Source organism: Sciurus vulgaris, assembly GCF_902686455.1.
Source record: "Sciurus vulgaris genome assembly, chromosome: 2".
In the NCBI taxonomy this organism is placed as follows: Eukaryota; Metazoa; Chordata; class Mammalia; order Rodentia; family Sciuridae; genus Sciurus; species Sciurus vulgaris.
This window is the reverse complement of record NC_136462.1, coordinates 159,034,129-159,047,175: the sequence shown is the minus strand read 5'-3', so window position 1 is coordinate 159,047,175 and position 13,047 is coordinate 159,034,129. Positions and strand designations below refer to the sequence as shown.

Genomic DNA, 13,047 nt, shown 5'->3' with positions numbered 1-13,047 from the left:
CCCCGCCCTCACCAGACCCCACAGATCACCCCCGAGGGCTCGCCAAGACCACAAAGCTTTCCGACAACAAACCGGGTGCCGGAACTGGAAGCGGAACTCTCTGGTATGACCTTTGGCCTTCCTTACGCGCCGTGACGAAGGCAGCGCCGTTTCCGTGGTAACCAGGCTGCGCGTCCTCTTTGGAGCTGTGGGTGGAGTGTGGCTTCTCGGAGTTGCGGGTAAGGTGAGTAACGCTGGCCTGCCCCTCAAGGACGCAGGGTCTTAGTCCGTCTCCGGGACTGGGTGACTTTGTTCATCCGTGGCACCCTGCAAAGAGAGCAGGAACCAAGCTCGGATCTGGGTGCTCAAGGGTGAGGGCAGAGGGGCAGGAGAGGAAACTACCATTCCCAGCGTGCTCAAGGACAGCTGCCACATAGCTTGACTCACCAGCGCCGCGGTGCATTCTGGGCTTTGTAGTCTCCGGGGTCACCTCCCCCAAACACCTTGTTTCTGATTTCCCAAAGGTTGTGTGGAAATATCGAAGACTTGGAATTTACAAAAACAGGAGGCATGTTGAAGTCAGACAGTAGGGAAAAAAGTGAAAATAAATCATTAGAGTAACTAACAAACCACCTAGCCTTGTCGTTAGAAACTGATGTTTGAATTGATGATTTAAAATGTTTTAGCCTCAATGTTCTCAACTATAAAACGAAGATAGTTGAACTTATTTTTCTAGGATTAAAGAAGTAATCTGTGTTAAATGTTTAGTAAATGTTAGCTGGTATAACACTTGACCTACTTTCAAAATCAGAGTAGAGTAGTCAAGCAATTATTAAGAAAAAAATTTTAAATAATTTTTTTTTTGTAAGAGAAGTTCACAGAAAAATTGAGTGAAAGGTACAGAGATTGCCCATGTACCTCCTCTACCCACCCACTCCCCTTACACAAAGCCTCTCTACTACTAATATCCTTCTAGAATGGTATCATCAAAGAACCCACAATGACACATTATTATTTCAAGTCCATAGTTTATGTTAGTGTTCACTATTGATGTTGTACATTCTTTGGGTTTGGACAAATGTATGTAAGTGTGTCCATGGCTATAGTAAAATACTGAGTAGTTTCACTCCCCTAAAAATCCTCTGTGTGCCACCTGTTCATCCCTTTCTCCTCCAAACCTCTGTGGCCTACTGACCTTTTTTACTGTCTCCATAGTTTTGCCTTTTCTAGAATGTCATATGGTTGGAGTCCTATAATATGTAGACTTTTCAGATTGGCTTCTTTCACTTAAAGACAGGAATTTAAGTTTCCTCCATGTGTTTTAAAGACTTGATAGCTCATTAGTTAAAAGAATTTCCACCATTGAAAGGCTCTTTAGGTATTTGGAAAAAATATATTTGTATATTTATGTATAGTGGTATCACACAGTATGCACAGATATTACTTCAAAAATTTATGCATATTTATAAAACTCAGTTATAATCAAAATCAAAGTATTTTCTCTAGCTCTGTATCACTCATTTATTTTATCTCATTTTTCAAAAATTAAATTAAAAAATTGAATTGAATGAAAAAATTTTATATCACTATCATAAGGAGAAATAACCTAATGAAAATAAACAAATAGCTGTTGTCATTGACATGTAGGTGGAGAACTTTCCTTTTCTTCTTGTTTTTCTCTTTTTAAAATTCATCTAAGTATATCATATACAGCATTTTATATTCTTGTAGAATTAGCTTATGATAATATGTTTCACAAACAAGTCTCGTTTCTGTCTTGTTTTTAAGTTAAAACTCAAACCAGTAAATGATAATATTTATGGATAGCTCTGATAGGAGTCTAGACTTTATTAAAGTTTATTTCTAACTAATTAAGGTAAAGGATAACATTTATAAATATGAAAATGTATTTTCTCTACCAGTCTACTCTGTCTTCATAGCAAGCACTAAATTTCACAATCACAGGGGCTATGGAAAATATAATTGAGTATTTAATCATTCTTATAGTAGCTAGTAAGGTTATGATCACCTCCTTTGAAACAAGACTGTTTATTCTAGAGCTTCTATGATTTGGAGTGAGAAAGGCCTTGAGGTGAGATACCCTCCAGGATGCCCATTCCAGCATAGAACAGAAAATTCTGTCTGAAATTATACATATATCATCAAAAAAGAGGGTACTTTCACTGAGAAAAGGGTCTCAATACAAGATTTCATATTAAATATTTCTGTACATGAATAGTAGTAGTAGTTGTTCAACAATGCAAATGTGCCTAAAGCCACTAAAATATACATTTAACAATGGTTAATATGGTTAATTTGTGTTGTGCATGTTTTGCCACAATAAAAAGTGGAATTGAGCCTCTTGTATAAAGTTTATGCTTTTCAAAATGATAAGATACTAGTGAATTGCACAGGTAATTAAAAATTCATTTTCGAAATTAAATGTTAAGAACAATCTTCAGAATGTAAAATCAGTTTATGTTGCCACTGATGTAGGTAAAGCCATCTTAAAAAGGAAATGCTCTCAGATCATCAAAACTTGACTGCAATATGATTAAAAGTATGTTACTTTTTCTAGGAAAGAATGTATTCATCACAAAGTGTCCTATGTTTAACAACAATGTTCACCCAAGCAAATTGTTCACCTTTGATTTTCTTGACTTGACATCTCCGTAGTGGATGATGATCCTCTTAGGCCGCCAGCAACTGTGAAGCAATTTCTTGATGTCCACTGAGAATATCCATGCTGGATAATGATACTAATATGTACCGAGTACTTAACTACATATGTACTGAGTACTTAACTACAGATCACACACTGCATTCACTGTTTTGTATATAATAACTAATTCATAAAACTCTTTGAGGTATGTGTATTATCTCTGATTTACAGATAAGGAAACTGAAGCACATAGAGTTTAAGCAACTACACAGCTAAGAGGTGATAGACACTATCATCCTGATACTCTGATTCCACAGCCTATGCTCTTCACCACAGTACCAAGCCACTTACTTCTCTGAAAGCCACCTTCTGATAGCTGGACTTTCCCTATATTTGATCTACAAAAAGAGAGTGCTTGAGTGCTTGAGTGGTCTTGCTACAGCAAAAAGAAACATTTATTTATATCTGCTGAGTATGAAAAAGAATGAGCTAATATTTCAAGTTTAGGAGATGTTACATAAATACCAGGATTGTCTTCCTTTGAAAAATGATGATCTGCCTTCCAGGGAGCCCATATTCATGTAAAGCCATGCCTGGCTAGAGCTGAGGATGGCATGAGTTCCCTAGTTTAGTGAAGTCACCTGACATCAAGACTGTATGACAGTGACCACAAAGCACACAAAAGAAATCTCGTGTGCCCTATTTTATCAAAGGCAAAGAAATCAGGTTTGTGTTTGGTTTGTATGACATGTTAACTGCCTGGGCTACAAAGACATCTGGACTGCAGCTGTTAATTTCCTCACTGTAAAAAAGGGAATTATTAAGAAATGAATAAATTGGCATTTTGAACTCTTCCTCAATTTTTATGAGCTCCAGGGGAAATGCAGCTGTCCCCGAGAGCTGGGTTTGCCTTGCTGATGAATGCCCTTCATAAGCCTGCAAAAGTGAAAGTGGTGAACAACGATTCCTGCTGTCACCTTGCTGTCTTCCCGGGTTCCCCTCTGCATCCCCTCAACATCTGGCCCTTTTGACATCTAAAAACTTGTGGTTATGAGTGGTCAAGCAGCAGTTTAATCTGAACATCAGAGGACAATGAAGACAAGGGGACAATTTACCCACAAAGCATGCAGAGGGAAGTGGCGTGGGCTGTGCAGGGAAGAAATGCCCAGGGTTCTATTTGTGAACAAACATATATCCTGAGGCAAGTCACTTTAGTTCCTAGGTCTCAGTTTTCTCATCTGGTGAAGGAACTTAGTCCAGTACTCTTTCAAACCTCTGTAGCACGCAAGTTCTTTGATGTGTCTTAACAACAACAACAAAAAAGACCAAATGATACAGTGGTTTTATAAGAAAAATCATATATATAATACATAACATGTAGCATATATGTAATATATACAGATATATATTTCCATTTATATGATATTCAGAATTTGGCAGAGATCATCTTTTTGAATGAAGTCAGAATGGTGTTTATCTTTGGAGGGGGTATTGACAGGGAGTTGCCACGAGGCAGCCTTCCAGGGAGCAGGAAATGTTCCATATTGTTCTATTTTAAGTTTGTATATAATTGATCGGTTTTCCCTAGTTAGGGATGGAGGCAAGAGGTGTGATAAAAAGAGACAGACAGATTGAGATATTGAAACCATTTTATAGCCTTTTGTTCCTGTTAGCAGCATCCCTCAAAGTGTCTAACTGGAACTTAGACTCTTAGAATTAGAGATTTTGATCAAGAACTATGTGGGAAATGCTTGGTTATAAAAATAAAGCAGATTACTTTATTAGGGAACTTATCAAAACCTTTTAATGGGTGTTTAGTTGACTTTCCATTACTGTGAGAGAATACCTGAGATAATCAACATATAAGGAGGAAAGTTTTATTTTGACTCATGGTTTCAGAGATTTCAGTCTGTGATAACTTGACCCCATTGCTTTGGGCCTGTGGCAGTACAGTACATCATCATGGGAACATATGTTGGAGGAGGTTTATTCACCTCATGGTGGCCAGGAAGCAAAGAGACACAGAAGGGGACAGGATTCCAATATTCCCTTCAAGGTCATGCCCCCACTGAGCTCACTTCCTACAACTAAGTCTCACCTCCTGAAGATTTCACCACTTCCCAATGGCCCTAGCAGCTGGAAACCAATCCTTTAACACATGGACTTAACCATGAGTATGATGAGCTTTCAGGGAGACTATTGTAAGCAGCATTTACTACACTCATTTGACCACAGAACTTTGTTGTCTCTTCATATCTCTTAATATTGCTATCCTTCAAGTCTCCATCTTGTGGAACTCTATTTGGAACTTGGGCTACATGTGTCAGTATTTCCTATATAACTCTTGACCACATGCAATGGTGGCTTATTAAATGGAAGAGGATACTGAATCAGTAAACAAGTCCTTCCAGTGTTTTTCCTCTTATTGTTAGAATATCTTAAAGCAATTGGAAACAGAGAACACAATATAGAGATTTCGAGTTAGACCAATCCTCAAAAACTTCATTTTGAGTGTCAAAACATTTTAGTTTGTCTGTGGTGACAGTCACCACAGACACCACTTAGAACAAAATGTGGCACTCCAGTACTCCCATACCATATTTGCTCTAACCATAAGGAAATCAGATTGCCTGATTTTGTGAGTATTGTATCCCAAATTATTTTGTCATTTCAGACTAACAGTGGACTGTTCTCTCTCTCTCTTGGGGACAGGATAAAAAATGTCTATTCTCACTTCTCCCCGAGGAAAGGTGGAAGTGGTTCATTGCCGAAGAACAGAGTCACAGGATATTTATTGTATCAAAAACCTCATTAGAAAATTTACCCAGAAGCTGTTTGGGAAGCTTAATATCATCTATCTTCTGTAAGTACATGACTAAGTAAGTTCAAGAATATTTATCAATTTTGTATCAGGAATTTTATACCAGGAAGGAATTCCACTCCTTTGTCTTTTTTTTTTTAATTTATTTTTATTGTAAACAAATGGGATACATGTTCTTTCTGTTTATACATGGAGTAACAGCATACCATTTGTGTAATTATACATTTACATAGGATAATGGTGTTTGATTCATTCTGTTATTTCCCCCCCCATCCCTCCCACCCCTCTTTTCCCTCTATACTGTCCCTTCTTCTTCCATTCTTGTCCCCCTCCCACCCCTCATTATGTGTCATCATCCACTTATCAACAAGATCATTCGTCCTTTGGTTTTTTGAGATTGACTTATCTCACTTAGCATGATATTCTCCAATTTCATCCATTTACCTGCAAGTATCATAATTTTATTATTCTTTACAGCTGAATAATATTCCATTGTATATATATGTACCACAGTTTCTTTATCCACTCGTCAATTGAAGGACATCTATGTTGGTTCCATAATCTGGCTATTGTGAATTGAGCAGCTATGAACATTGTTGTGGCTGTATCTCTGTAGTATGCTGATTTTAAGTCCTTTGGGTATAGGCCAAGGAGTAGGATAGCTGGGTCAAATGGTGGGTCCATTCCAGGTTTTCTAAGGAATCTCCACACTGCTTTCCAGAATGGCTGCACTAATTTGCAGCCCCATCAGCAATGTATGAGTGTACCTTTTTCCCCACATCCTCTCCAACACCTATTGTTGCTTGTGTTCTTGATAATCGCCATTCTAATTGGGGTGAGATGGAATCTTAGGGTGGTTTTGATTTGCATTTCTCTTACTAAAGATGGTAAACATTTTTTCATATGTTTGTTGATTGCTTATAGATCTTCTTCTGTGAAGTGTCTGTTCATTTCCTTAGCCCATTTGTTGATTGGGTTATTTGTATTCTTGGTGTAGAGTTTTTTGAGTTCTTTATAGATTCTGGAGATTAGTGCTGTATCTGAAGTATGATTGGCAGAGATTTTCTCCCACTCTGTAGGCTCTCTCTTCGCATTGCTGATAGTTTCTTTTGCTGAGAGAAAGCTATTTAGTTTGAATCTATCCCAGTTATTGATTCTTGCTTTTATTTCTTGTGCTATGGGAGTCCTGTTAAGGAAGTCTGATCCTACGCCAACAAGGTGAAGATGTGGACCTACTTTTTCTTCTATAAGATGCAGGGTCTCTGGTCTGATTTCAAGGTCCTTGATCCATTTTGAGTTGAGTTTTGTGCAGGGTGAGAGATATGGGTTTAGTTTCATTCTGTTGCATATGGATTTCCAATTTTCCCAGCACCATTTGTTGAAGAGGCTATCTTTTCTCCATTGCATATTTTTGGCACCTTTGTCTAGTATGAGAAAATTGTATTTATTTGGGTTTGTGTCCATGTCCTCTATTCTGTACTGTTGATCTACCTGTCTGTTTTGGCAATACCATGCCATTTTTATTACTATTGCTTTGTAGTATAGTTGAAGTTTTGGTATTGTGATACCCCCTGTTTCATTCTTCCTGCTAAGGATTGCTTTAGCTATTCTGGGTTTCTTATTCTTCCAGATGAATTTCATGATTGCTTGCTGTATTTCTGTGAGGTACGTCATTGGGATTTTAATTGGAATTGTATTTAATCTGTATAGCACTTTTGGTAGTATGGCCATTTTGACAATATTAATTCTGCCTATCCATGAACATGGGAGATCTTTCCATCTTCTAAGGTCTTCCTCAAGTTCTTTCTTCAGTGTTTTGTAGTTTTCATTGTAGAGATCTTTTACCTCTTTTGTGAGATTGATTTCCAAGTATGTTTTTTTTTTTTTTTGAGGCTATTGCAAATGGAGTTGTTTTCCTTATTTCCCTTTCAGATGTTTCATCACTTGTGTATAAAAATGCTTTAGATTTATGAATGTTGATTTTATAGTCTGCTAATTTGCTGAATTCATTGATGAGGTCTAGAAGTTTTCTGGAGGAGTTTTTTTGATCCTCTAAATATAAAATCATGTCATCAGCAAATAGTGACAGCTTAAGTTCTTCTTTTCCTATTTGTATCCCTTTAATTTCTTTAGTCTGGCTAATTGCTCTGGCTAGAGTTTCGAGGACAATGTTGAATAGAAGTGGTGAAAGAGGACATCCCTGTCTTGTTCCCATTTTTAAAGGGAATGGTTTCAGTTTTTCTCCATTAAGAATGATGTTGGCCATGGGCTTAGCATTAATAGCATTTACAATGTTCAGGTATGTTCCTACTATCCTTATTTTTTCTAGTGTTTTGAGCATGAATGGTTGTTGTATTTTGTTGAACGCTTTTTCTGCGTCAATTGAAATAACTATATGATTCTTATCCTTAAGTCTATTGGCATGATGGATTACGTTTATTGATATACGGATGTTAAACCATCCTTGCATTCCAGGGATGAACCCCACTTGATCGTGGTGCATGATTTTCTTAAAATGTTTTTGGATACGGTTTGCCAAGATTTTGTTAAGGATCTTTGCATCTATATTCATCAAGGATATTGGTCTAAAATTTTCTTTCCTTGATATGTCTTTTCCTGTTTTGGGTATGAGGGTGATATTAGCTTCATAGAATGAGTTTGGTAGGGTATCCTCCTTTTCTATTTCCTGGAATACTTTGAGAAGTATTGGAATGAGTTCTTCTTTGAAGGTCTTGTAGAACTCGGCTGAGAATCCATCTGGTCCTGGGCTTTTCTTGGATGGTAGGTTTTTAATGTTTTCTTCTATTTCATTGCTTGATATTGATCTGTTTAAATTGTGTATGTCCTCCTGGTTCAGTTTGGGAGGAGCATATGTCTCTAGAAATTTGTCAATGTCTTCAGTAGTTTCTATTTTGTTGGAATACAGATTTTCAAAGTAGCTTCTCATTATGTTATGTATCTCAGTGATGTCTGTCGTGATATTTCCTTTTTCATCATGAATTTTAGTAATTTGAGTTTTCTCTCTCCTTCTCTTTGTTAGTGTGGCTAAGGGTTTATCTATTTTGTTTACTTTTTCAAAGAACCAACTTTTTGTTTTGTCAATTTTTTGAATTATTTCTTTTGTTTCAATTTCATTGATTTCAGTTCTGATTTTAATTATTTCCTGTCTTCTACTACTTTTGCTGTTATTCTGTTCTTCTTTCTAGCGCTTTGAGCTGTAATGTTAGGTCATTTAGTTGTTGACTTTTCATTCTTTTCTGGAATGCGCTTCATGCAATGAATTTTCCTCTTAGTACTGCTTTCATAGTGTCCCGGAGATTTTGATATGTTGTATCATCGTTCTCATTGACCTCTAAGAATTTTTTTATCTTCTCCCTGATGTTTTCTGTTATCCATGTTTCATTCAATAGCATATTATTTAGTCTCCAGGTGTTGGAGTAATTTCTGTTTTTTATTTTGTCATTGATTTCTACTCTCAGTCCATTATGATCTGATAGAACACAAGACAGTATCTCTATTTTTTTGTATTTCCTAAGGGCTGCCTTGTGGCATAACATATGGTCTATTTTCGAGAGGGTTCCATGTGCTGCTGAGAAGAAAGTGAATTGGCTCATTGATGGATGGAATATTCTACATATGTCTATTAAGTCTAGGTTATTGATTGTGTTATTGAGTTCTGTGGTTTCTTTGGTTGGTTTTTGTTTGGAAGATCTATCTATGGTGACAGCAGTGTGTTAATGTCACCCAGAATTACTATGTTGTGGTCTGTGTGATTCCTGAAATTAAGAAGGATTTGTCTGATGTACAGGGACGAACCATTGTTTGGGGCATAAATATTTACTATCGTTATGTCTTCCTGATTTATGGTTCCCTTAAGCAGTATGAAATGTCCTTCTTTATCCCTTCTGACTCACTTTGGCTTGAAGTCCACTATATCTGATATAAGGATGGAAACCCCCACTCTTTTACTGAGTCCATGTGCGTGGTAGGTTTTTTCCCATCCTTTCACCTTTAGTCTGTGGATGTCTTTTTCTATGAGATGAGTCTCTTGCAGGCAGCATATTGTTGGGTCTTTTCTTTTTAATCCATTCTGCCAGTCTATGTCTTTTGATTGATGAGTTTAGGCCATTAATATTCAGGGTTATTATTGAGATATGATTTGTATTCCCAGTTATTTGGGCTTATTTTTGGTTTTTAACTTGGCTCAATTTCTCCTTTGAGTGGTTTTTCTCTAAGGTAGTTCCTCCCTTTGCTGACCTATATTGTTGTTTTTCATTTCCTCCTCACAGAATATTTTGTTGAGAACATTCTGTAGGGCAGGCTTTCTATTTGTAAATTCTTTTAACTTTTGTTTATCATGGAAGGATTTTATTTTATCTTCTAATCTGAAGGTTAGTTTTGCTGAGTATAGGATTCTTGGTTGGCAACCATGTTCTTTCAGAGCTTGAAATATGTTGTTCCAAGCCCTTCTAGCTTTTAGAGTCTGGGTTGAGAAGTCTGCTGCTATCCGTATTGGTTTCCCCCTATATGTAATCTGATGCTTTTCTCTCACGGCCTTCAAAATCCTATCTTTATTTTGAATGTTAGGCGTTTTCATTATAATGTGCCTTGGTGTGGATCTGTTGTGATTTTGTGCATTTGGTGTTCTGTAAGCCTCTTGTATTTGATTTTCCATTTTATTCTTCAGATTTGGGAAATTTTCTGATATTATTTCATTGAATAGGTTGTTCATTCCTTTGTTTTGTATCTCTGTGCCTTCCTCAATCCCAATAATTCTTAAATTTGGTCTTTTCATGATGTCCCATAGTTCTTGGAGATTCTGATCATGATTTCTTACCATTTTCTCTGTTTGGGCAACTTTATTTTCAAGATTAAATATTTTGTCTTCATTGTCTGAGGTTCTGTCTTCCAAGTGGTCTAGTCTTTTGGTGATGCTTTCTATTGAGTTTTTTTATTTGGTTTATTGTTTCCTTCATTTCAAGGATTTCTGTTTGTTTGTTTGTTTGTTTGTTTTTGAGAATCTCTGCCTCTTTGCTTCCTGCAGTTGCTCTTTCAACTGCTTATTGGCATTATCATTCATTGCCTGCATTTGCTCTCTTAACTCATTCTTTGCTTCGTGAATCATCTTAATCATGTATAATCTGAAGTCCTTTTCTGACATTTCTTCTACCATACTGTCATTGGATTCTATTAATATAGAATCTAGATTTGTTTGGATCATTTTATTCCCTTGTTTTTTCATGTTGTTCATGTATCTTCCCCTCTATCAGTGCACATCTGGGGTATTGAAGATTTCCCCCTATAGGCTTATAGTGGCCCTAACGGTTTCCAAAACCTTTTCTTTAAGGGGAGATCAATATTAGCAGTGCCCAATTCAGACACTATGCAATCTGAGACCAAATAGCCCCTATGAGGAAAATAACAAAATTGTCATAGTAAACAGAATGAGTTCAACTATTATCTTTAGTGTAACAAACAGATTTGCAGTAAGGTCTGCAGTTACTAATGGAGGACAAGGAGGATGCAGAGGGATGTAGGATGTAGCTGTTAATGGGATAAGAAAAGAATATACAAAAGTTCTAGATAATAGAAAATGTGAGAGTGTAATCAAAGGAAATTGGATGTTAGCATGCAAAAAGGAAGAAAGAGACTCTGAGGGAACAGGTAAAAAAAGGAAAAGAGAGCTAAAAAAAGTAAAGAAATAAAAACTTAAAATTGTTCAATAAGGAGAAGAAAGAAAATCTACACTGTAACAGTCATATAGTATTCAGATCTCCCAGTCTTCAGTAGCCTGATGGATGAGAGTTATGTGACAATGAGCTTCAAGTCTCCAGCAGGCGTCTCAGGATGGGATTTGCCCCACCTAAAGATTGGAGCTATGGCTTCCAGGATTATCCAAGATGGCCGCTCTGGCTTCCAAATATGTTGGCAAATGGCAAGCTGCAGCTCGGGGTGTGGACGTGGTCGGCTGGAGGTCTTGGAGGCAGGGTGCAGTTGGTCAGGTAGGGGTCCTGGAAGTCGGGTGTGTTTGGTGTGGTTGCGGGATCCTGGAGGCTGGGTGCAATTAGTCGGTCTGGGGTCCCGGTGATAGGGCGCAGTCAGTTGGTCTGGGGGTCCTGGAGGCAGGGAGCAGTCAGTCTATGTGAGGGCCCCAGAGGCAGGGAGTGATTGGTCGGGCTGAGGGATCCTGGAGACGGGGCTCAGTCATTCTGGCCAGGGGTCCTACGGGCCTGGCTGTTGTCTCAAAATGGCGGCATCCACGTGTAAGCAAACCTGCAGGTGCTGTAACAGTGAACTTCCAGGTAACAGTAGGCAGCTGGTGCTCCACTTGCGCTCTGTGGTCAGTCTGCTGGCAGCTGTCGGATGATCGGGAGGTGAACCTCGGGTGGTAGGTGATGGGCAGGCGATGGACAGGCAAGAGGCAGGCAAATGGCGGATGATAGGCACCTGACAGTGAGCAATCTGCACTCAAAAAAGGCGTCGATATGCTGGCAGACTGCAGGTGATCACAGTAGACAAATGGGGTAAACAGCAGGGGATCGATAAGTAGCAAAACTGCCTCACCAAGAAACAGATATCCTCTGCTTGAAACCTGAGTTATGGAGCGACAAGGCCCACTCCTTTGTCTTGATGGAACTTAAGGAAATAGGCAGCTCACTACACAGTGAAAATATCTAGCAAGAAATCTCCAGGAACAGCCTGTCTCTGTGTCCGCTAACAAAGTGTGACTGAAAAGGCTTCTCATGGTCTTTGGGTTCAAGCACACTTGAGTTCAAATCCTGATGGTCTGCTCACTAGTAAAGTCACTTGGAGTAAGTTAGCATTAGCTGCCAGCTTTTTGAGGTTTCATTTTATTCTGGGCTCTGTGCTTTGCCAGCATTATCTTCCTGAATCTTTCTGACACTTCTTTGAGGTACCTACTATGGGGTCCATTTTATAGATGAGAATGGGAGGCCTACCCAATGCCAAGCTATACATGAGAGGCCACGCCTGGATTTGGTCCTAAACTTTGAAATATGAACAAATGTTTTTCTTAAAAGATCATTTTTCTCCATGTTTTATTTGTAGACTTTCTGTGCATGTTATAAAAACTTTTTGTTTTTCATTATTTTTATTGAAAATATAGGATAGCCTAATATTTTGGGTTTGGGTTTATATCAAATACAATTGAAATATTTAAAATAAAGCCAATCTAAGACATTAAAATTTATGGTTTCTGATTAGCACACTGATGAATATAATATAAATTAGCAATGTTTTTACTAGAGGGCAATAGGACAATACATATAAAATGCCATATATATATATATATATTGCATATACATACACACACACATACATATACCAATGAAGTAATTTCATTTTTTGGCATTAAGGTTGACCAAATCCCTTCATGATGTCCATCATATGAAAATAGCTAAAATGTTGAGATGCACATACACACAAACACAAAAGTTAAGGACTGTGCAGAGAACATTATCAAATTAGAATCGGAAACGTCATATAATACGCAGGAACCAGTACTAGCTTTCTCCTTTAGACTTCTTGCCACATTCTATAAATTCCCATGTTTTTGTTATGATGC

At 37.8% G+C, this 13,047-nt stretch overlaps 1 protein-coding gene across 1 annotated transcript in view; it reads left to right on the top strand.

The window, feature by feature from the left end:
• Positions 1–12: 12 nt before the first annotated feature.
• Positions 13–13,047, top strand: part of CFAP61 (cilia and flagella associated protein 61) — a 281,876-nt gene continuing 268,841 nt past the window's right edge. Inside the window, exons 1-2 of the mRNA XM_079124251.1 lie at positions 13–223; positions 5,354–5,504. Of these exons, the coding sequence (XP_078980377.1) occupies positions 5,362–5,504 (143 nt within the window). The 5' untranslated portion in view covers positions 13–223; positions 5,354–5,361. The remainder of the gene's footprint in view (positions 224–5,353; positions 5,505–13,047) is intronic.